The sequence below is a fragment of the Epinephelus fuscoguttatus genome, linkage group LG23 (genome assembly GCF_011397635.1).
Source record: "Epinephelus fuscoguttatus linkage group LG23, E.fuscoguttatus.final_Chr_v1".
NCBI lineage: Eukaryota > Metazoa > Chordata > Actinopteri > Perciformes > Serranidae > Epinephelus > Epinephelus fuscoguttatus.
This window is the reverse complement of record NC_064774.1, coordinates 25,129,980-25,155,063: the sequence shown is the minus strand read 5'-3', so window position 1 is coordinate 25,155,063 and position 25,084 is coordinate 25,129,980. Positions and strand designations below refer to the sequence as shown.

Below are 25,084 nucleotides of genomic sequence, written 5' to 3'. Positions count from 1 at the left end.
CAATGTGTGTGAAATGGATGATGGGACAATGAGCCAGAAACATCCGGCAGAAAACTCATTGTGCCCAGTGCAATGAACAAAACAGTGTGCATGGCTTTAGTGTAAGTTCATCACATCAGTTAATCTTAAGTGGAATGAAAAAAAAAAAAGATTTTCACAAATGAAAAAACAGTTTTTATTCATGAAAACGTGACATTTGGGAGATGCATGATTTTCACAACACTGAAAAAAGAACGTTTTTCTTGTTGGATTTTCCTGAAGACAAGTGAAAAGATAACTTTGAGTATTTGTGCAGTGAAAACACATACATGGATATGTTATTATATGCTAGAATTAGCATATAATACTCTACTCTGCAGGAGGCTGTTGACCTCTAAACTTGTTTCGTAACCAAACTGGCAACCAAGTCATTCACAGTGGTAGATTACAAGTATCAATCATTTAACATGATATCAACCTAATGTGTGTTACAATAACATAACACCCTTTGGAAGTAAATGACAGGTGTGTGCATTTACATGTAGACATTAAGACAGTATTTGTGGCTGTGTGTGTGTGATGTGTAGAGGTCTCTACCTGGCGCAGGTACTTTGAGGATGTCAGGGGCTTCGTCCGGTGAGCAGGGGGGGAGGGTGTGGAAGGGGGAGGAGTGTCGACCACCTGGAATGACTTCACACTCTCCCTTGGTCTCTCCCTCTTTGGGATGGTTAGGGACAGGCTGGACAAAAACAACAGGAAGATGAAATTGAGTAACTGAGAGTCCACAAACTGTCTGCCTATCTGACTAATGGGGTACAGATATTTCATAAACGAGGGGGTGTGGGGAAATTTGGTCCACAAACATGTTCTGACGTCCCTGTTATTGTTCAACGAACAGATGTGTCTTACCTCACTGTTGTCCTCTATGAGAACAGCCAGCTGCGTCTCTCTCTTGTGTAATTGACTGATGTGCTTAATGGGGTTGGTCAGAGCCTCTGCGTATTCTGAAAATACACACAAACACACACACACACACACACACACACACACACACAAACAAGACAAAGAGCGCCTTAACGGCATTGATATCCACAAGTTCATAGATTTCGGCCAAGTGGCAAAGTTGGTTTAAGTGTTTTATGATAAGTCCGAGTCAAGTCACAAGTCCTCCAACTCAAGGTTGACTAACTTTAAAATGGCAGTGATGTTGATTTGCAGTGTTTGACTCCATCAGGTCACTGAAGACTTCTCCTGATTTTACATAGCTGAGACCAAGTTCCTTTTGATAAATATGTTTCCAAAATTTTAGTGTCAAAGTCAAATACATTTGTTTTATTTTAAGCCTCAAGTCAGTGTAGCTGTTTCCCCCTTTCCAGTCCTTATGCTAAGATAAGATAACTGTCTGCTGACTGTAGCTTCATTTATATTGTACAGATAAAAGAGTGGTTTCAATCTTCTCTAAGTCTCAGCAAGACAGCAAAAAAGCCCATTTCTAAAAATGTAAAGCTATTCCTTTAAAGCCATCGTGTTGGCATTAGGATTGCTCTAAACCAGTGGCATGGTGTGACTTTTCCACTAGGTGGTCCTACAGCCCTGTAGGTAGCTTTGTGTATTTTGGCTGAAACCACTGTGAGGGAATCTGGTGTTTTGGATGTATTTATCAAACTGTCGGTGATGTGACAGTGTTTTTGTTCAGGTGCTCTGCACAGATCTATCATCTGCCCGCCCGCTTTCATCCCCTGATCTGAAGCTCTGTGTGCCACTGTTGCCTGGTGTCAAAGCACAGATGTCCCCAGGGACCACCGGTAGACAATACCCTATAGTTTTTGGTTCATAAAATGTACCCGTATTCACGAATATGTGCTACAGACATTCCTGTACTCTTATGTTGCAATATCTGTGAATCAATACTATTTTCATCTATAACCATCACTGCTACTAGCTGATCTGAGCAGCTATATGCTAGCAGGCTCGCCTCTGGTGGCTGACCAGCCTAGTTGAGTAGCCTTCTAGCTACAGCAGTGTTGCCAGGTTGGACCAAAAACATCATTTTTAGCGAGACATGAAAATAAATATTGAAAAACATATGAAAACTACTATGTCCAAAATTTTGTCCACCCACCCAAAATAAGTTTTACCAACATAATCTTTCCTAAAGCTGCCCAGTAGAGTGGAGAACTGACCAATCTGGCAACATTTCTTGGTCGTAAAATCTTCGCACCCCGGAACCAGTAATTTTTAGCATGCAGTGTCAACCAATCAGAGTCCACTGGGAATATGTGAACACATTACATACATACCATAGGCAGTATTTGTGATTTATGTGAGAGTAACAGTAAAACGGTTTTTCAGTAAAATATGTATTTCACAATTGAATTACAGGAGGTGTGCACACCAGCTCCCTTAATCGGCCACACGCCACTGCTGAAAACTAGTAGAACTAGAATCGCAAAGTCAACATTGTTTTGTAAAAGTAATGGATAAATTGTTCAAATAGTTAACAAAACAAAATGGATAAACAGCTGAAAAAGACATTTAAATATAGTGGTATTTTTCAAATTGTCAAACTACTGCTTTAAGGTACGTATGTTTAAAGTTAGTCAGATCAGGTCAGGTTTAGTGGGATGTCAGGTCGGAGCTGCAAAGTGCTGTTGTCAATGTGCCGTTCTTACCCTGGTGTTCATTGGGGATGTAGTCCTGAGCTTCAGTGTAAACCAGCAGCGAGGGCAGCAGGAGGGGCTGGTTCAGCTCATTCTTTAGGTTGATGTAGTGGTAGCCTAGAAGGAAGGAAGAAACAAATAAATAAATGACTGCAGTCAATTAGTGCTGGACAAGCAAAGGTAAAGCAGCATGTAAACAGGTCATCGGTTTGGTTACAACCAGACTTCTCTAAATGCTTGACATTATGAGTGTGTTGATGGGTGTTTGCGTCTGCACTGACCAGGTCTAATGGCTGACACAGGGAGGATCCGATGTCCAATAAACTTGCCGTTTTCTTCAAACACTGCTATCCTCAGAGAGGCCAGTGTAGGGAGGACCACCTGGAGACAGAAGGGTGTTAATGGGAGAAGTTTAGAGAGCATATAACAGAGGACAGACAGTGAAGAGTAAGAGAAAAATCTGAAAGACATTTGAATCCTACCTTATTAAAAACAAACATGTCATCATCCCACACAGGGTCCAGAGAGTTCCCATTGGACGTTTTGGTTCTGTACTTCCTCTTGGTGTCAGCAGGAAGGCCAAACATGTCCACTTCCACGTACACACCGACCTTTTTATCAGTCAGGAACTGACCTGATATCACCTGGTGGATGTTAAATTATACATGTCTATTATAACAACTCTTACACAGAACTTGTCCAAATGATGACATGTTTGTCCTTACCCTAATTTTGATGGTATTGGCAACTATCCCATCCACTATGTTTTCTGTAAAAGGGTCAAAGTGTTTGTCTGTCCTTCTCATGAACTCAGGTTTCAGCAAGTAGCCGCTGTGGCCGTTGTACTCGAACACACCCATGTTCAGCTGCATAGGGAGGTCTGGTACAGAGGAATGGTGAAATGATGAATCAAAGGGGGGAGAGAGATGAGAAGAGCACGAAAGGTAGGGAAGAAAGGGGTTTACAGGGATGAATATTGAGATCCTTGAACAGTTAAAATATCTTAAGTTAAAGTTAAAACAACACTTTAAATTTTTCAAGACCTTATTTGTGTTTTTTGGTTCTGTCAATAGTGTTCACTTTGACCATCTGAGGCTGAAATAAGCAGACTCACCAAGGGTCTGGAAGTTTAGCGCCACCATCTGGCAGCCGACATTCCAGAAGAGCTGAGGCATGTAGTTGGAGCTGTCAACCCTTGTTCCTTTAGGGTAGATTCGGCTCAGTTGATTTTTGTTGTACCTGGAGGAGTGCTGTTAAGACCCAAACTCTGTATACGAGGCATACGTGTGCATAGTTTCTTACATGTTGTAAACTGCAGCATATGAAGGCACACTTGACATTTAACATGTTGGGGGAGACACTACAGGTGAAAATAGTTTATTTCATGTCCTGGTCAATTTTTAAGATTGTCTTAAGATGTGTTCTTTAAGATTAGTGGAAAGAAAACATCCAAAATTCACAATGGGTGTTTATTTTAGATCAGATTTATGTTCTGGAAAATCATGCAAAATGTGCATGTTGAATTAAATAGTGTGTGATTGGCATATTTAAACATAACATTTCAGACAACTTGTGATACAAAAAGTGTTTTAATGTAAGTAATGACCTGTGGAAGTCGTGATGGTGACATCTATTGGTTAAAAGTTTTACCCTGTTCACCTGTTGTGTCGGAAAAATTAATGGAATTTAACAGTACATATCTTTTCATATCTAATTGTTGTGTTTACGTGACTTTAGCATAAGTTTACATCAACATATGGAGCTGGTTCCAAAGAATTTACCATGTTGTTTCTACAGTAGCCCAGAATGGACAAACTAATCACTGGCTCTAGATAAGGCCATTCGTGTTTTCGCATCAGCCACTGTAGTTCTCCCACACCGTTGACACACAGAAGCAGTTTCAGTTTATTGCAATCTGCAACTTCACCACTAGATGTCACTATATCTTTCACTCCACCTCGGTGGCACTTACATACACCAGACTTAGTAGTTTTATTCCAATATATAATCTGATTCCGAATGGGATTGTTCAAATATTAATCATAGCCTGATTAAGATAAAATTTTGTACCTAAAAACATGTTGAAAATTGATTCTTTTTAATGGCTGTTAACAGTATTTTCTGATTTATTGGCGATAAAACTAGATATCCAAAATTCCATTGGTAGAAACCCTTGACTCTAATATTAGAAACAAAATGAAACAAGATTTTTTTTTTATCCCGTGTGTAGATTTCTGTCCCGGAAATGTATGAAAACTAGCGCATATCTAATGATATTATACCTCATTTGCAGATTTAAACATAAAATTTCAGAAAACAATAATCCCTTTAATGTAAGTAATCAACTGAGAAAGTCATCGATTAGTTTAAAGTTTCAACCTGTTCACCTGTAATGTCTCCCCTTATGGTCAAAAGACTTTCTTGTCAGCTTTGAAGACTTTTTCACACTCTCTACTTTCCATGCTAATACAGAGTTCCAACACAAAAGAGGCATTTGAACACACCGAATATTTCAAAGACACACCAACATAAACTCTATTTCTTAAAAGAAGCTCAAGTTTTCAAGCAATGACAAACTTCCAGGGATACTCGACAAACTCGATGGGGGAGCTCTTCAGGGTGTCCATGCCTTTCGTTTCCACAAAAGACGACATTTCAAAGTACTTCCTCCTCTCTGGTGGACAGAAAGCATGAAAAAAAAAAGAACTCAGAAAAATTGACACAAGTACAGGAATTGATTAAGATAATGTATGTGCGACAGGTCTGTATGACAAGACTGATCATTAACCACAAATGAGTCGGTACAGCCGGCCTGCCTGCCTAATGAGCTACATAAGAGAGGTGCTTAAAACTAACGAGGCTTATCCAAAGCCCTCATACACACTTTTTTTTCTTTTACTTCATATCTCCTCTGCACATAAAGGGAGGACATCTTCCTGTCTCTTTATCACTCACACACACACTTACTGTTCGCCACCTCGAAGCTCTTGAATTTGACAGGTTCAATGTAGTTGACAAGAGTCGACATCTCCTCTGTGGCATTCACCTCACTGCTGGCTGTACCCTGGGGGAGGCAGATAGCACTAATCCATCAATCAGCCCATCAGCCAGTCAAACACACTGTCAGCCCTGATCCTGTGTGGCTCCTACCTCATCGGAGTTTGGCTTTTTCAACTCTGCCGCTGGTTCGTCCTCCTCATCCTCCTCACTTTCTCCCTCACCTCCTGTTCGATGTAATACATGCACGTTATAAAGAGCTACTGTGGAGCACAGTGGCTGCCTTTATAATCCATATATCTATCTACACCTTCCTCTACAACCCACCAATGGATTTACGAGGCTCCGAGTCTTTGACCATCCTCTCAGCCAGCTTCTCCTCCCCGTTAGACAGGAGCTGGCTTCCCTCACCGTCTGTCAGAGGGCAGTCTACACAGAGAGCAGCAAACACATCATTAACATCTACATGCAGTAAATGGTATATATTAGCCCAAGACTATACAGGTTTCATTCCCCCAAACATGACAGAAGCTGCATCATTGGCTGTATCATTACAACCAATGCAATCTAAACCAATACAGATACATGCCCTCACCATTGTTGGGCGACGACTGCTCCTCCAGCTCTCTGCGTCGTATGCTGCCACTACTCGAGGGTCGGTGGTGGTGGTGTTTCTTCTTGTTTTTGATGAGAATCTTCCCCATCATCTCCTGCGGTGAGGGGAGGGGCTGACCGGGGTCCAGCTGAAGACACAGGAAAGACACAACGATAAATTGGAAAGAAATTGGATTTATTTCATCTATTTGCACTTTCACTGCAAACCCTGTGTTAACTTTTTGCTATAGTTAAAAACTTTTAGGAAAACACTAGAATGAAAAAATGCATATCTCGACCAGTGTGTTTGGAACACAGATGTGCTTTCACATCATCTATATTTTTGTGTTTATGCAAACTTGTGTGTTTCAGCAAACCCCATTGTGTGCCTCTTTCGTACATATGCAGACATAATTGCCCAAAATGTCTGTATAATCAAATCTGGGGTTATGATACTTGGTGTGGGTCATACACATTTTTGAGTTTTATTTAAAGGATTCTGTGCCTTCACTGAAAAAAAGGCTCTAGGTTAAAACAAAGAGTCTAACTACTAGAGAGGTTTATGAGCTACGAATCACGTACTGTGTCTTAGTGTAAAATTGTCGAGATCATGAGCTGATGTGTGTATCACAAGCTGTTTCATCCTATCTGATGGTTTGCAAGTTGATTAACTCCATGACTGTGGAGTCAAAGGATATTAGTGTGTTGTTAATTCGCCTTGAGACACAGCAGTGAGACATGATCTAATCATCTAACATCATCCATTTATTTCAGACTGAAACAGACCTTGAAATAATAGCATAAATTCAAGTATCTATATATGTGTTTTAAATAAGTACTGCATATTGAAAGTTAAGTACAACAAAGGCAAAGTTCACGCCAGATCTGAATGGAGACCAGTCTTACCGGATATTTCTCTAGGGGATCGATGAGCAGGGCATCTCCAAAGATGGTCCGGCAGTACTCTGCCATTTTGGCCTGTTGCTTGGCCCTGACAGAACAAGACACACAGGTTAGTTTATTAGCCCTTGAATTAAAGGTCCCGTATTATGCTCATTATCTGTAATTCTGGTTTCTACTAGAACATATTTACATGCTTTATGTTTTAAAAAAACACATTATTGTTCTCATATTGTCTGCCTGAATGTTCATGTATTTACCCTCCATCTGAAATGCTCTGTTTTAGCACCTGTCTCTTTAAACACCCCTCCTAAAAGCTCAGTCTGCTCATTTGCATCTGCGCTCTCAGCATCTCTGCACCATCGTTACAGCTGGGGAATGACTGTAACAGCAGTCTACCACCATTTTCGACTTTTATAGACCGGTCAATATAGTATAGTTGTGACATCACAACTTCACTAAAGTCCTGATGGTTCGTTTAAAGGCACAGTTTCTGAATATAGACTGTGCACATTTCTCTGTGAATTGAGTGTTTTGATGTTTCATAGTATTATATAACACCTATACCTGCTTTTTAGTAAAAAAAAAAAAAGACATGGGAATAAGTTTGTTTTTTTAAAATAAGGGACTTTTAGAACTCAACAAGTCTTCAAGCATCCACGTTTTAGGACAAATACTTTAATAGAAGCCTTGACTTTTACATTTGGTCTGGTTATGAATACATCAGACTAAACTGCAGTGTTACAAAGACTCAAAAAAGTCTGAGAAAAAATAAATGATGAATCCATGTGCTGACTTACGAATCTACGTGGTTTTCAAAGGACAGGATGAGGGGGTATGGTGAGGTCTTGAAAGCACTCTCTGCTATCGCCTCGATCACCTCCTACAGTAAGGGAAAAAATCAGAACATTAAAAGGAGCTCCTCTGAATGAAATCTCCAAATACATGCTAAAAGAAAGAGGTTAAAAAATGCAATAAAAGCCCAAAATACTGAACAGATTTTTGCTTTTGGGTTAGGGTTAGGTGTTTGTTCAAACTGTCGGTGGTTGCTGCCTCCATATTCAAAATATCTGAATCCACAGCACAAAGAATTTACTGACCAAACCGCACAAATTCACCAAGGGTAAGAGGTCCACACACCATGGTCCCTTAATACTTATTAGATTTTTTAACAGTTAGAAGAGGAGAAATAGCATCTCAGCTTGTCATAAACTATCAAGTACATTTATAAAGCAGATCTCTAAACCCTAACGCCTCCATAAACATAAACATATGGTACATTCCTGTGTCTAGATGTAAAACTTTCACGAGTTGGTGATTTATGAATCACTTTTATATGGTGCCAGTCATATATAAAATGGAAAAACAGACATTTATGTGAGGAAAAAAAACTACTGCAGTACAGTAAATGTTACATGAGAGCAATGACTTACACAAACTCAGCCTGACCATGCTGTCACAATTTAATTAGACAAAAAACCTAATAATCACAGGTAACTGAATGCCAAAAAGCAGTAACCTTAAATGGGATCTCAGTGGTCATGGTGAACCCGTGGGTGATGTAGGGCTCCTCGTCTTGCGGCCGGCCTTTCCAGCAGTCCAGCTCTACACAGCGACAGCCGGTCAGCAGCACCTGCCTGTACATCTCCACTGACGACAGACCGGTCAGCTGACCAACTGCGGGCAGACAGACGAAGGGAGGCAAAGATATATTATAAAGCTAGAAATTCCAATGAAGCATGTTTGTCTTCTTTGCTTTGAGGTCTTTGCGCATTGTTAGCGTGTTTTTACCTGTGAGGTATGTGTTGTGCGAGGAATTGATAAAGTAGTGGGACAGCGGTTGGTTCATATCGTCGATGAGGTCCAGCCTCTCTGGAGGTACGATGGTGTTTTCCTCTCCTCCCAGGTACCGACTGAAAGCCTGCAAACTGATCTGGTCTGCATGAGAGAGGTGGAGACAAGGAAAGGACGTGTTTACGGATTCCAAAAAAGGTCAGACTTGTTTCTGACAGTCGGACCAGCAACTGCTCACGGCAATCAGAATAATTGATTTGATTTGAAGGGCAAGGACTGCAACACGCCATGCTAAATGCGAGCTCTAGCAGTAAACTGACCAGAGGAGCAAAAGGCCTCTGTTTTCAGACGTCAACACACTGGCTTAGTTCTAAGCACTGTGGGCTGTATGGTGGATCATCTTACAGATTTTGGCTTAACGGTGACCTAGCAGAGTGGCTTACGGCAGCCAGGGCTCTGCTCACTCCGTAGTTTTACAGTTGATCCACAGCAACACATGTGGAGGATATTTCGTCAAATTCACAAATGATTCCCACATTCTGGGTGTTACAGAGAAAGGAAATGGATGTGGGCTTGGCCAAGGATTTTAGAAAAGGACACCCTGTTGCAATAAAAGATCAGGAAATCAATTTGACCTATAAACCTATAATTCTCTGAGTACTGCTGCAGCTGATAAACCTTGCTTTGAGACAAACAGATACAATCTAAACAAGGATACAGCTGCACGTACACTGAACTCTTGTTATCTACCAAAACAATATTATTTTATGTGACTGTGACATCTTTTGGTGCGGTTATTTGACTCAGCGGCTCAAAAAGGTCAGTGTATTCTGGTCACTTCCTTGAATGGTCTTCGGGGAAAACATTAAAAGGCAAAAGAGCAGAGCTGATTCAGATTTGCTGCAATGATTCACTGAATTACTTCATGACAATATCTCAGCTATGAGGATCACATTCTTGAAGCTGCATCTAAATGCCGACAATGTCAACAGCAAAATATAAAATCAGAGTCACTAACCTCTCTCCAGCTGGCTGGCGTTGGTCTCATATTTCTCCATGATCTGTCGGACCTGCTCTCTCTTCAGCGGGGGGTACAGCACCTCGTTCAGTCTGGAGTCTCGCTGCCTGCGGTTAATGAAGTCCATGAACTGGTCCAGAGAGATGAATGGCTTCCTCTTGGAGCCACTGGAGCAAAGAGAAAAGTGTTCTGAATACCATGTGTGTTTGGTCACTTGGTACAGGTTGGGAGCATTACCTAGAATTCTAATAATATTATAGAGCATCATTATTAAAGGATCTAGGGTGGGGGTTGGAATTTTATTCTGGGATTAGAAATGGAAAGTCACAGCAAAGTTTTGTAAAAGCATTATTTGTGTGTCACGTACCTTTCCTCAAAGATGCTTTGTATCTCAGGCCGGAGACTGAGGGTGTCGAGAAACTTCTGGAAGGCCTCCCACGTGAAATCATCTGGCTTGATTCCCTCTGACTGAAAGAGAACAGAGAGGATTGTGTGGCTGCGGATCAGATCCTCCTCTCATTTCCCACTTTGTGTGTTCTTCTATTTCACCAGCAGGAGGCACCAGAGTAAAACAATACAAAGGGAAATGCTGACTGTGCATTTGGCACAAGCTGGTCCCTTATTTAAAAAAAGAAATGTCTTGTGACTCCAAACTGATTTTTAGAAAAGATTCTACCTACTAAAAACACACAAGAAACCTTGTTTTGCTTACAAAACCACAAGCTGGAGGTACCTTACCCTGCAGATACAAGCAAAGGCTTTGACAATACAATATGGGACTTAAAAGAATGAATGAAATCTCTAGGAAACCAAATTTGTTAGGAAAAACTGTGTGACTTCTAAATAAATAGCTAGCTTTTGTGTGACTTGAATAGAACAGTTTGACATTTGGGGAAACAGGCTAATTTGCTTTCTTGCTTCAAGATATGTTTGATACCCATTTCGTGTGTATGGTTAATATGAGGGTACTAGGAGCAGCCTAGTCAGTTTAGCTTAGCTTAGCATAGCACAAAGACTGGAGCTAGCTCGCCTTTCTCTGAAACAGCATCTCTGAAGCTCACACACACAACAGGTTATATCTTGTTTGTGTAACCAGGACAAAAACTAAAACTTCAAAATGTCACATTTTAAAGCTAATGTCTGCCTGCAGCCTTTTTTGCCTCCCTTACATTGCAAAGGCATGCAAAGAATGCTTTGCAGCACCCCGGGGTGAGAATGTGTTGCAACTACTCGAATCTCATGTATGAACCAAAACATGTGCATATCTTGAGAAACCCTGTGGTCAGTGATTGCTTTTGATGATTACCCTGTTATTGACGAGGCCACACTGCTCCAGAGCCGTCTCCACTCTCTTCTTATCCGAAAACATCTTGAGAATACTGAAAGACGGACAGAGAGTTTGGAGAGATAACAGTAACTGTTCAAAGGGGTTTTTTATATCATGGCTGACTGAGTCAAACCATTCACAGATCAAAGTTTATTGTTCTCAACATTAAAATCAAACACTGTCAACAGAGTCTGATAGGATTACACTGACATGAGTAAGCAGAGATAAACCAAAGGTGAACTTAAGAGGAGAGAAAATGGAAGAGAGACAGCAAACAGGAAAGGAAAGAAGAAGTGGGCACTGGCGTTTTAAATTCTGTACAAAGTTTAAAAAGTGGTTGATGTGTGTTTCTCACTTCTTCACGGGAATCTTTCCATCCTGATTCACCTGCAGCTTTAACTTAGTGTACCTGAAACACACACAGAGAGGCTTTAAAAACATTGATCTGAGGCTCCCTGATATCAAGATAAGACATGCACAGCTTCTTACGCTTTGAGGAGGAACGTGTGCCGTGATGCATTCTGGGAAAGTATGTTTGTGGCCAAAGTGAACAGCTCATCTGTCCAAATCTGGAAAAAACACACGAGATGATAAAACAGGGTTGTTTGACTGTTCGTCAGATGTCAACTTAGTGAAACAGTTTCTATATACAACACACACGCAGAGGAAAAAAATCCCTCTTTACAACTCCTAAACACACACACGCCTCTATGTCAACATCGTAAAGTGAGTAATCAGCATATGGCCTGAGGAAAGACACAAACAAGAGAGGGATATAAGTGTATGTATAAAGTGTATAAATGTACGTCGAGCAAGTTAGAGTAGGTACATCACTAACACGAAAGCCAATTGCTGTCTTATACGTAAGCACATAACTATAGGGGAACAAACTTTGACATAGATGGTAAAGAAACCTGAAACCTCCAGCACAGAGTGGACTTGTCAGAGAGCCAGCGTTAGCATTAGCATTAGCATAGTCAAAGTTTTGACAGCAAACATGGTAGAGTGCACGGTTTTTGGATGTAAGCCAGACTTTGGAGCATCCTTGAAATATCTACCAAAAACCCCATCATAGCACATGTACCTGTATGTTTCACAAACACTAATGCTGAGTCAGCAACTGCCAGTTAGCCTACAAGCTAACAAGCTAGCAAACAGAACAAATAGTACTACAGATACTAACAAGACATAACATACATCTGCTAGTCACCAATTTTGGTCAGTCATGGTCAGATAGCTGAATCTCTCGTGTTTCTCCTAATGCTGTGTTCACACTACAGGTGACAACGCAACTGTGTGACAAGCTACATTATCACAAAGTCTCAGTTTAAGTGTCGCTAAAACACTCATTGTTGTCACAGGCTTGTGTATGTTTGCTACTTGCCAAAAAGCACCCAGACAAAATGTCATCCTAAGTTTGTATCTGTTCAAAAAAATATCAGTGCTCATTAACTACAAATGAACCCTATTCTAATATCACAATTCGCAGCCCTGTTGCATCCCTGCATGCACCGCAACGCACACAAAGCCAGCATAGCGATGGCTGACGAAGCTAAGTAACACAGTACCACAGCTAGAAACAAAAACATTTGACTGGTTGATGCTTCACCGCATCATTGGAGCGCTAAAAAGTTAAGGCCAGCTCATCTTTAATTTGTAGCACATCACGCCTGTCCGCAGGGACAAGTGTCGGATGTCAATTTGTCTTCATGTCACCACCGGTTTTTGTTGAAAATGACTTGTAACCTGTTGCTGTGTCGCTCATAGTGTGAGCAAAGCATAAGGCTAACGCTAGTCATTTTCAAGCATTGGAGAAAGCAGAAAGTGAACGCAAAATCTACCACAAGCAGCAGTTTTGGCAATTTTTACATATGTCAGAAAGTGTCTGGAAGGGTAGGCTTACTTTAAAGGCAAGTATAAGAAAGGTAAAGAGGATATGGGATGCTAGTGGTTTCCATCGTTACCTTGGCTGTATCTTCCTGCATCGCCTGGAAGTTGTGAAAGGAGATGTTGACCAGGTCATTGCCATGGACGACAGTTACCAGCTTCCCTTCGACATTGTCACCCTTGCCAAAGCCAAGCACCTCCCGCAGCTTCGGGTCCTGACACATACACACAGAGACACACACACACACACACACACACACACACACACACACACACACACACACACACAAACTTTTATACTTACATACTTTTTAAGACACTGAATATAAGCATGACACACACAGAATAATGACTTGTGCACACAAACTCTCCAGCCTTCCCGCTCCTTGTCCATCTCTCTGCCTCTTGAGAACAGTAAATGTGATGCATGTGGTGTAGCACTCTGATCTAATTAACCAAACGACTCTTTCCTCCTTTAAGGACCACTCTTTCTCTGCCACCAACTCTCTCTAACACTCAGTGTTTCTCCATCAATTATGCATCCTCTCCATCACTCCCTCTCTATCACGTCTCTCTTTCATTTCAGTTAAACAAATTAACTCGGATGACTGTTTATCAAGAAAATATTGCCAAGGCAGTGCATAAAATGTACTTTGTAATCAAGTGGCAAGGGAGAGTTTAAAGGATCAGTGCACTCAAACTATGAAACAAGAAAATCAAAGGCAACTCAACAGTGTCCACATGACTTGAGATAATACACAGACCTCAGTATTTTCTTTGGAACGTCTTTCTACCAAAGAAACAGTCCTCATAAAACTGTTGACAGTGTGTTCTGTGGACTTTCCAGAGCAACAGGAACATAAATATTGGTGAACTTTCTCAACCTGCATTAACAGAATTTTTGGCCTTCAAGCCACAAATAAGAACATCAATATTATTATCATCTTATAAAGTTGACATGGTGTACTTGTTATCAGTTGCTTATTTACAGATCAAGATGATTAATTTAGCGTCACTTTTCTGCCTATCTGACAAAAACTAAGTGATAGTCACTAGTAGTTAGCTCAGACTTGGTCTCCACCAACTTCTGAGGGAAATATATCACTTTTTAGCTGCTAAATACTTCACTACATTCGCAAGGTAGTCACTGACATCATCTGTCTGCTATCTCAAAACCTGAGCAAACCAAACCACAGCTATCTGTGTGGCTAGATTCCATTCATGATAAGTGAGATGTGTATTTTTGTAAATTGGGTGAACTGGCCCTTTAAGAATTTAAACCACTCTGATATGACCTTTTTTTTGTTCTTTGCCTTTCTTTTTCTGAACACCACATTTCAACATTACCTAGAAGTCTTAAAGGCACACTTCATCACTACATCACAACCACAAAATTCACTTTTTACATAACAACCCTAAATGTCACACTGTGTATACTCCTGAACGTGCAGTTTTTCTTACATAATAACTGCGGCTTTACTGCGGTTATTGATGAGTAGTACTCGATTAAAAGCAGCACCAAATTTCATTGTTCATTAGTTTGATTATAGATTGTAAGTAGAGTAATAATGTAAACTTCTGTTGCAACAAACTGTCTTCTGGTATTTTCACCAATTTGACCCAAAGATCTGCGCCATGTCAACAAGTTAACACTGCGGCTTTATATTAGCGTCTCTGTCGGCAAGATCTACGCTCTTACACAATGACTTCCTCGCCAACAGTCACTGGTAATATCACTTCCTGTCTGACGGCCCATCTGTCAGCAGGCTCATTAGCGCCCTGTCACCTTTGCACTGTCAGCTGAGAGAGGAGACAAACACATCTTTTGGTGACAGTCACACTTGAGCATCACAATTCTGATCAGAGGACAAAGTTATCAACAGCAGGAGGTGACAGCTTCTCTCTGTCATTCTCTCTCTCTCTCTCTCTCTCTCTCTCTCATGCGCACACACACACACACACACACACACACACACTACTGACCTTTGGTAGTTTGGCGTATTTTCCTGTTCTGGTGTCCCTGATGGTGCTGATATCAAGGATCTCCACCTCCTGAAAGACAGACAGATAGATGTCAGTCACTTCATGAGTAGCAGAGTGTGTGTGGGACAACAATTCAACATTAGCATCAGTAATTGCTAAATATATGTATATGTTAGTGTGGTATATTATTCAGCATCACTGTGGGAAAGAAGGGAAACAGTGGGATTAGTTGGTTCATCTCATTTTTTTAAAAACCTAAACCATCATACCTGTGCCACGCCAGCAGTGTTGTTGAAAGGATGCTGGTGTTGTGTGGTTGGTCTGTCCACTATTTTGGTCCAGACTGAAATATCTGACTAACTATAGGATGGTTTGCCACAAAACTTTGTACGGACAGACATTCATAGTTCCCAGAAAATGTCCTTGACTGACTTTGGTGATGCTTTTAACAGGTTTTAAGTGAAGTCTTTTGAAAACTATGGACTGGATTGCCATCGCATTTGATACAGACTTTTATTTCCCCTTCAGGTAAAACTGTAATCGCTTTGGTGACCCCTTAACTTTCTGTACATCGCCATCATTAGGTGAAAATTTGACCAAATACAAACAGAGGTCACATTAACCAAATACCAAATATACCAAATATGTTTGTCATTTTGATGGTTTAACTTTAGGTTACTTTAAGTGATTTACACCCCTTTACAGTTGGTGGTGTGTGCATATTAATTAGCTATCGTCTAGTCTTGTCTTTGCCTTTGTCTGCATGACCTTGTCTTCTTGCTGACTTTAGCCATCACACATACCACTGCAAAATGTCATGTTTCCAAAGTGTCTCTGCAAAGTCTCTGTCTGTTTATCTTTTCTCTCCGTGCCCTTAATGTATAATCTATTAGGTTGTTGTTGCATATTAATTATTAAAAAATAAAAATGAATTAATGACAATTAAATGCTATAAAGTCTGTCTTATCACTACAATGAAATAAACTGACAATTAATATGATGGGTAGTAATAGATCATAACAAGACAGCCTTAATTAAGACATCTAAGACATAAGATTATGACCTTATCAGCCTCAGTTTTACTTTGTGCTATGTGCTGATAAGCTACTGTTAATGCATTAAACTAAGACAGTGAACATGGAAAAAACATGATGTTGGCAGTTAGCTCAAAGCACCACTATGTCTCAGCAGTGGTGTCTCACAGAGCTGCTGGCATTGCTGTGCACTCTCAGTCTTGCTGTGAATCTACCTGTATGAAATATAGATTGAGTTTGTAGCTGTTTTCTACAGCTCAACCTTAATGTAAATAATGAAACATGTACAGAAAATAGTGAATAGTTTGCAGTTTATGTAGCGAGCAGGAATCCTGACAAACAAACATGTGTTTTTGGTGTGTTTATGCTCCATGTAACCTCTCTCCTCCTTCCATTAAATCCACGTTTATCAGACTCCCCTGCGTCTCTAGACATAAAACACAACCACTGACATGTGAACTCAGCGTGTGTTTGTGTGAGACAGTGGAAAACAGAACTTCTGCAGAACTCTGCACAAACACTTATTATATCTTAGACATATCTTTGGAGTAGATTTGCATGACTGATGCCGCAAAAACAAATATGCATACATGTACATATGCATGTACACACATGCAAACATATACAAACAAGCCAAATACACAAAGAGATGATAGGAAAATTGTTGTACCACATAACAGCGAGCAAGGACTCAACGGCACCCTTAACCTGAAGGATAGCGTGGTTTGGAAGTGAGGGCGAAGCAAGACACAAAAATGGGAGGGATGGATGAGAGGAGGAGAGTGTGGTCATAAACCGAGCCATAAACACAGAGGAGGACGCACAGTAAATATTTGTTTAGCCCTGCACTCATTCCCTAAGCTTTCCTACTACATCCGTGTCACTCATGTGACATCTTTTTCTCCATCTCTGTGTGGCTCTGCTGTGACACTGAGTGCATTTTAAGGACACAATTTACATTTTTCCCCCGTCTTAAGATGTATTATTAATGAAAAAAAACATGACATGTTTATGTCTCTTCCCTGTCTGAGTCTGTGACTGTTTCCTTGCCCTTGTTTTACCCATGTTCTCCCCATATTCCCTTTCCAAAAATAACAGTAGAGACAAACTCATAAAGTCACTATCCTTGGCTCAACTATTGAAACGCATGTCTTCCTCATTTCTTCCTTCGTTACTTCACTCTGGCTGTGATGTCATCGCCCTGCTGTCTGTCCGCTCCCCTGGGATTGGCCGCGAGTAATAAAGGTCAGCAACGTTGGACCAATTGGATTAAACTCTGCCTCAAACTTTGTCCTCTGATTGGCCTGTGGAGAATAACTTACTTCCTGGGGGAATAAACCACTTCTGGGTCTGTAGGACACACAGACATATGTGCACACACACACACACCTCCTCTCCCACAGGCCGTGGTTTCATTCTGCCATTGCCATGGTGACTCCTTGGAGACCACAGTAATGAGACTACAACTTTGTCTGCCGCCTGTGTGTGCGTGTGTGTGTGTGTGTGTGTGTGTGTGTGTGTGTCTGTCTGTCTGTCTCTAACAGTTCACATTTTCTCACTGGCTAGTAATGTTAAACACACACACTGCAAAGACGCAGCAATAAACAGACAGGCATATCCTCGACATGCATGTCCTGACTTGTGAACAATCCTGACCTGTTGCACAAGACAGGGTGTATGTGTAGGTGTGTGCATGTGGAAAAGCCTTGTAAGTCAGCCCACATTAGATGCATGCAACACAGAAGCGTGAGCAATTCTTCACAAGCAACTCTTCACTCAAGTCGAGTACAAATGTGTCAGCATGTGATCAGAGAGGTGTGTGAATGCCAAGTGAAATGTGTGTGTTTTGGCACACGGTTGCGTATCTGAGTGCACAACGTGGTGCGTGTGTCCGCGTGAAGGTCGGTCATCTCCGAGAGCACATTCCTAACATATTCCGCCCTTCTGCTCAGTTAGCGTGTGTGTATCTGTGTGTTTCAGTGTGTAATATTTAGATGGTCGTGGCAGCTGTAGCGCTCCATTCATCTCTCCGTGCTAAGCTCAAACACAGCTCACTCCATTTATCACTTCAGACTGGGCTGCAGGCTCATTATTGCTCCAAATGAGTGTGGGTGAGAGTTTTCCGGGAGTCATGTTGTGATAAAGTGCTATCATTTACTTTAATTTACCGTTTTTGGTAGACCGGAGAACTTTCCCTCAGCATGCCTCGTGTACTTCTGCCTCAGCTAGCGACTTCCTATATTTTCCAGAGTGCACTTCCTTTCCACTTCTACAGAATGTCGTTGCCTGTCGTTGCACTCAGCTGTTGATTACATGGGCAGGGAGTGTTTCTAGTTGAGAAAAACTGTATTGCACCATTTATTCAAAACAATGCACGTACCGCTGCAATGAACTCTGGTCTACTGTGTATAGAAGATCTTTGGCTCTAAGGAAGCAATACTAACACCACTACTGTTGATGGTTTAGATTAGACTCTTTTTTATGCCATCATCCACAGAAAGACTGATGGTGGTGTATCATATACCATTTAGTCTATTATAGGGCCAGGTATCAATACTCAAGACCTTCAAGGTATCGACCAACATAACCAAGTAACAAGTAGTATTACAACTTCTCCAGTCAAACGATATCTGCATAAGATTCTTTCTGTACCCAGATCGAGAAAATGTTGCTTGCAGCCAAACAACATAAGCATTCTTTGATGTGATTACGATGGTTTATATGACAGAGTTTGCAGTTCAGCATGCAGAGATGCCACCAAAACATTTAAAAGTATGACTACACTACGTCTGTGGCGTCAGATGAAAATAAATGCCTAAAATTCAGAGAGGCTATTTCAAATGAACTACTCCATTGGTGTCGGTATAACTTAAAAGTTACAAAATGTAATTTACATGGTTGTTTATTAGCAAATATCAACTACTGCTTTCATAAATATATATTTACTAAAGTGTAATGCAATTCACATACAAATGGAAGCTTTCTCATAGGCTTAGAATGATTTCTCTATATATACACAGGCAGGGCGCGGTCTGCTGGAGGCTGCCTTCTTGCGTCGCCATATTTAAATACAGTGGCCGAAAGGGATATATACGCGTTTCGCCTTTCGCGTTTACCTAGAACTTGCCGTCACTGGAGACGGTTAAGGTAAAGATCAATCCGGGGCACTTCTGCGTGAACCTGCTTTGTACTTTTATGATTCTGTCGCACTATAAATGGAGGACCACACATATGTTTTGCCCCGTAAGAGGGAAACCACGCCACCAAATAAAAGAAAAAGATCAGATAAGCGAGGACGGGACAAAACGCAAGTGAATATCGGCGTTGCTTATTCCAGGTGGAAAGAACTCCTGAAGGAGAATGATTTCACGAGGGATGCGGAGGTTGCCTGCTTTGTGCTAGAGAGGTAATTCAATCTGATATTTTAAAATCATTTTGGCTTCATGTTTGCAACTACTTTTCTCTCTCGGCAAAGTTCGAGTGACGGCTACGTTTACGTGCTAACGTTATCCTAGCCTTGGCTAACATTATCCCAGAGCTACAGCTAAATGGTTAGCCTAGCCTACAGCCTAATCTGTTGATTCCTCTCGCGCTGCTGCGAAGGCTGCCACCCTCTCCTCCTCCTCTTCCCTCTGGGTAGCCGAGACACACCTCTTCGCTTGGCCGTTCCTGCACCACCTCTGACGTTACCCCCTCGCCCACTTCCTCTCCCTGGTCTTCCTCCTCTCCCTCTCCCTCATCTCCCTGTGTCCTGTGGAAGAACACTCTGGAAACGCATATTTTATAATCGTACCAACCTATATTTGCCGCTCTGTGCCGTGACTATCACATAAAACGTGTTATTTTAGCATTACTGTGCTAATGCTCAAGTTACCAAAACAATTAGAAATAAAACACTCCTAACATGTATCTGACAGATAACCTATATCTCACTGGTAAGCTATAACATATCGTAACATGGTTTAGATTCCTAAATAAATATTCACCTCGTCGCTAGATACTCCTGAAAAACTCGAAAAACTCTGCTGTCTGCGCAAGGCTTTTTGTCCTATGAGGCCACCGTCACTTACCTGACAGGAGGGGTGAGTGAATGAGCGTGAGTGAGCGCTGCAATCTAGAATTTGATCGCTGATGTCACTGTTATTCACCATTTTTACACACACGCTTTAAAGGTAATGGTATTGTAATTTCTTAAAGGAATTTCTTAAAGAAATCTAACGCAAATAGTTGTAAAATCCTCCTAATATGTCACATAGACTAAGGAATAATGTTCATATAACATACTGATCTCACCGACAACAATAGTACAGCCAGAATATTCGCATTTAAAAAAATCATGTTTATGTTTTGAATTTGTGTTTTGGCCTGTTGTGCCACCCACCGCCATCTACCAGTCACGCAGTCAGTAGAGTCTCAGCATCAGTTACAGTTACGACTGAGCTACAGCAGCACGGCAAGCAGCATTAGCAGTGTCCCAGTACATAGCATTAGCAGCCGGTTCCTCATGAGCTGTATCCCGGCAGCAGCGTTAGCAGCAGAGAAGCCGGACTTGCTCGAATGGTCCGCTGGAAAACCGAAGATCAAGGACGCGGCGACGCAGCCCTGCCACGGCAGCCGCCCGTGGGCAAACAAATCAGTCTCCAGCGTGCCACTGTCCAGCAACCTCGAATTTGTAGGGGAGGGGGGGCGGACACGACTCGCAGCAGTATTTTGAATTTGAGTGCAGTAACCGTTTTGGCCACATTCTTACATACAGCGCCTTTAAACAATACCCAGCCCTAATCCTGATTTTTTTATTTAGTTAGCATGCACACAAAATAATGTAAGGAGTGTTTATATGTAAAATAACCAACAATGGTAGCTGTTGGCTAATCGAGTGTATAAAATACCGGACAAACCCATGCTGAATGTACTGAAGCATCTCCATCTTATCATCAGCAATGGAAAATAATGGCAAAAACCCAATCATTTCAGCATGTAGACTATTATTAGATTGTTTATGATCATGTCTTTGAGTACAGTTGAGTCAGAGACTGGGTCTATTGGAGTGCTTCAGATAGAACATTTGGGTTTCTCCAAACCAAGGTAAGGGCTTATTCAGGTCTCTAAGATGATGAGATGTTTACATGTTCAAGACATAACTGGAATACTCCAAAATCCTGATCAGAACAGGGTAACAGTGTGAATGTAAACCCACTTACTGATGCTAAACAACTCAACAAAGTATCTGAAGGTTGACACATTTCTCTCATGTCATAGTATAAATCATCATATCACCAAAGTGCAGCATCTGAGACAAAAATTGAGCCTTCATTGTACATTTGGCCACAAGATCAATGCCTGAAACAACAAACTGGGCTCAGAAATACAAGAATGAGACCAGATTTATTAGCTTAGCTGAACTGCTAGTGCTGTTGAGTCAGTTTGAACCTGTGACCTTCAAATGGTAGGCTGCAGGACAGAAAATGCTATTATACTATTATTAGAAATGTTATTATAGTTATCAGGCAGATACGAGAGGCATTGATTTCTGCACAAAAGCACAAGTGTTTAAAAAAGTTATAATTTCTGTCATAGTATCCTTATGGTAATCTTTTGTGCTGTGCTGCAGTTGTGTGCATGAGTGGTCTGCTATTAGGTTAGACTATATTTAGACACTATACTCAAGTACAGTAAATATTAATGTGTTTTGATTAGGTACTTGTTCACTTACTGCTTTCCTTCCTTCATTTCTTTGATTGACTCTTTCCTTACCCTCCTCCCCCCCTGCCCTGCCACTCTCCCCCATTCATTTTCTTCAGATTAGAAAATTACGAAAGGGTAGCTAAACAATCAAGAGAGCGCCACTCCTTTCCTGTGACGCGCCTGCGTGTGCATTTGAAAGATCACCACAGCTAAATATGCCTCGAATGACCAATCACGGCTCCGATCAAATGGCACATGATGACGGCATATGGTAAACTGATCCTCTGGAACACACACACGTACACGCCAACACGCACAGTGCCAGGCCAGCATACATCTCCACCCTCTACCGCTTGGCTGTGACCCAACAATCAGTGTGGAGGAGAGGAGAGGAGAGGAGAGGAGAGGAGAGGAGAGGAGAGGAGAGGAGGACTTTAAAGGACACAGAAACATCGCAGAAGTAGAACAAAGAGACCTTCAAACTGTTTTACGGCCGCGATGGGAGAGTTGGCAAGGTGTTTACAGAAAGAGAAGGAGGGGGACACTTAATACCCATGTGAACATGGGACAGCTCTATAACTCTGTCTCTGTGTCCACTCGTAATATTTCGTCGGCGCACATCAATGAGATAAAGCTCCCTCCTTTATCTGTTTATGTCTCTCATTCTTTGTCTTTCCTGTTCCATATTTCTGTGGCCTGGGGAGGGTGAAAATGAAGAGAGAGTAAACATTTTAGCCACTTAGTGGACAGGCTGATCCGGTAGTGATTTGTAATCAGTCAAATATTAGAATCAACACAAGGAAGAAGAAGATTGAAGGGGGAAAGAAACAATTAAACATGAAAGAGAAATTAAATCCAAATGTACAAGGACGGAAAAACATCGTTTATGAGAGGAAAACTGAAAACAGTCAATGAAATGAATGCATGCGTAAACAACATCGTCATACCAAATGTCTCACAGCGCAAATAAATAAAGGCAGAACATGGCCAAAAACACACAAAACAAAAATAGTTGCAGTCATCATCAATCTCTCACAAAACACAAACAGACACAGATTAAACTTACAACACAAACCCGCATGCCACCAACACACACATACACACACACAGAGGAAGACAGGGCATGAAAAGCAGACAAAGAATGCAGGACCAGTGTAGATGTGTATGTGAGTGTGTGTACTTTAAAGGAATTGGGGGGATACATGTAAAACTGGGGGTCTGGGGTCCCTCCAAAGGAAAGTTTGAGTGCCAAACACTTTTTTTTTAAGCATCAATTTTTGCCTTTTCTGCAACAATTCATGGCGGAAATGTCTCTGATCTCATCAAAATAAAGTCTATGCTGAACTACTTTACTTAGAGATGAAACACAGAATGAGTGCACAGGAATGTTGGTGACAAGCCCTCATTTCCCTGCACAGGAAAACTATGATAAGTAGAAAAGCTGAATCAGAAAATCTGTCTTTGAACTCTGATGGATGTTTTAAAGAGACAGTTTGGATAATAATTTCATTCATTTGCCCTTTTGTTTCTGTTTACGACCTGTCTGTTTCTTGCCCCGTGTGACGTAGAAACGATGGCTAAGAATATAAAACAACATTCTACTTGTGATAAACCAGAATTATCCTAATTTCTAAGCTGCTCACACGTGGTGGAAGTTTCATTAGCTGAGTGGAGAGATTAGCGAGGCATTACATTTACACAGAAACACACATTTTGGAGGAAGCATCTGCTCAGACAATAGATGTGATACCGTGCAGTATCTCAGTTCTTCATCCTGGGAAGAACTGAATGTCTATGATGCACGAGTGTGTGCGTGTGTGCGTGTGTGTGTGTGTGTGTGTGTGTGTGTATGTGTGTGTGTGTGGAGAGTGAAAGTAAAGACTGCCATGTGCGCCAACAGATATGTCAACAGAAATTGAAACGTGTGACCGAGCAAGGTAAGGAAACCAGAAGGGAGGAGAAAGAGGGAGGAAGCTGTCACATTATCGACTGACACTCAACTTCCCCTGCAAACCGCTCACTGGATGTGTATGTGTGTGTGTGTGTGTGTGTGTGTGTGTGTGTGTGTGTGTGTGTTATGTAAACCCCCTTGTTCCAAGTTAATTCTTTGTGGATGTTTGACTTGAGCCGGGGAGATAATCTCTATTAGATCTCTACTTATACCTGCCAACAATCGTTCTACTTACAATTCAGCTCTGGCTCATTTATATACACACACGCGCGCGCGCACGCACACACACACACACACACACACACACGTGCAGCAGGGAGCACCACAAGTAAAGTTTTAAGAGGCTGCTACTACATTAAAAGCCTGCCGAGTACTCACACCCAGTGTTACCAGTTCAGTTGGTATGGTTCTAGTGTATTTAAGCAGGCTCGTGAAGCCATTCCAAATACTAATTAAAGATAATTGGCCATTCAATACAAAATGAATCACCATAAAGATGTTTAAGGCAGATGCCAAGGAAACATGCTGAACATGTAGTGGTGTCAACTTACAAAATATGAAGATTTTCAGCTTTTCTCTAGTTTATATCATTTTAAATTTAATTTGTTTTGGCTGGTTTGACAAAACAAGCAATTTAAAGAAAATCGGACCAGCCTGTATTGTTTCTGTCAAAGCCTGACCCAGCCAGCAGCAGTTATGGGCCTGTGGGAAATCAAAAACCTGAACCCCACTGCAAAAAAATCTGAATATCCCTTTAATATTAGAACATTTATCATAAGCTAAAGTCAACATTACCCTCAGCAGTCAGTTTATGCATTAAAAGAACAATATGGCTTTTGTGAAACATGTTCATTAGGTTTCTTACTGAGAGCTGAATGAGAGGATTGATACCACTCTCATGTCTGTACACCGAATACGATGCTACAACCAACAGACTATTAGCTTAGCTCATTGGAGAAATTATTTTTTCCCAAAAAGGGATTAATAAAACAATTCTTAAAGACTGTAAACAGGTGGAAACAGCCAGCAGCTGTCCAACTGTAATAAAATAAGCCTTGGAAAAACATTGTGCCTAGAAATAGCCCTGCATATAACCCCCCATTAAACCACAAATTGAGGTTTTTACACTTTGTTTTTTGTATGGTTTAAACACGTCAGATATACAAGCTATTTACAACTCAAACCACTCGCACCACTCTTTCTCAAATTGGACTGAAACAGTTCAAATCACTTAGACAGCCCCAGCAACTCTCAAGTATGTGGTGACACTGGAGC

The 25,084-nt window shown here is 41.2% G+C and overlaps 1 protein-coding gene across 1 annotated transcript in view; it reads right to left on the bottom strand.

The window, feature by feature from the left end:
- Positions 1–25,084, bottom strand: part of plcb3 (phospholipase C, beta 3 (phosphatidylinositol-specific)) — a 56,343-nt gene that overhangs the window by 5,649 nt on the left and 25,610 nt on the right. The window contains exons 3-25 of the mRNA XM_049567851.1: positions 15,140–15,208; positions 13,234–13,371; positions 11,759–11,838; positions 11,625–11,678; positions 11,249–11,321; positions 10,310–10,410; positions 9,943–10,109; positions 8,922–9,068; positions 8,650–8,807; positions 7,931–8,013; positions 7,137–7,221; positions 6,232–6,379; positions 5,964–6,065; positions 5,790–5,863; positions 5,607–5,703; positions 5,229–5,313; positions 3,754–3,878; positions 3,365–3,519; positions 3,122–3,283; positions 2,921–3,020; positions 2,652–2,756; positions 889–983; positions 577–718 (exon numbers count right to left, since the gene is read on the bottom strand). Coding sequence (XP_049423808.1) covers positions 577–718; positions 889–983; positions 2,652–2,756; positions 2,921–3,020; positions 3,122–3,283; positions 3,365–3,519; positions 3,754–3,878; positions 5,229–5,313; positions 5,607–5,703; positions 5,790–5,863; positions 5,964–6,065; positions 6,232–6,379; positions 7,137–7,221; positions 7,931–8,013; positions 8,650–8,807; positions 8,922–9,068; positions 9,943–10,109; positions 10,310–10,410; positions 11,249–11,321; positions 11,625–11,678; positions 11,759–11,838; positions 13,234–13,371; positions 15,140–15,208 — 2,545 coding nt within the window. The remainder of the gene's footprint in view (positions 1–576; positions 719–888; positions 984–2,651; positions 2,757–2,920; positions 3,021–3,121; positions 3,284–3,364; positions 3,520–3,753; positions 3,879–5,228; positions 5,314–5,606; positions 5,704–5,789; positions 5,864–5,963; positions 6,066–6,231; positions 6,380–7,136; positions 7,222–7,930; positions 8,014–8,649; positions 8,808–8,921; positions 9,069–9,942; positions 10,110–10,309; positions 10,411–11,248; positions 11,322–11,624; positions 11,679–11,758; positions 11,839–13,233; positions 13,372–15,139; positions 15,209–25,084) is intronic.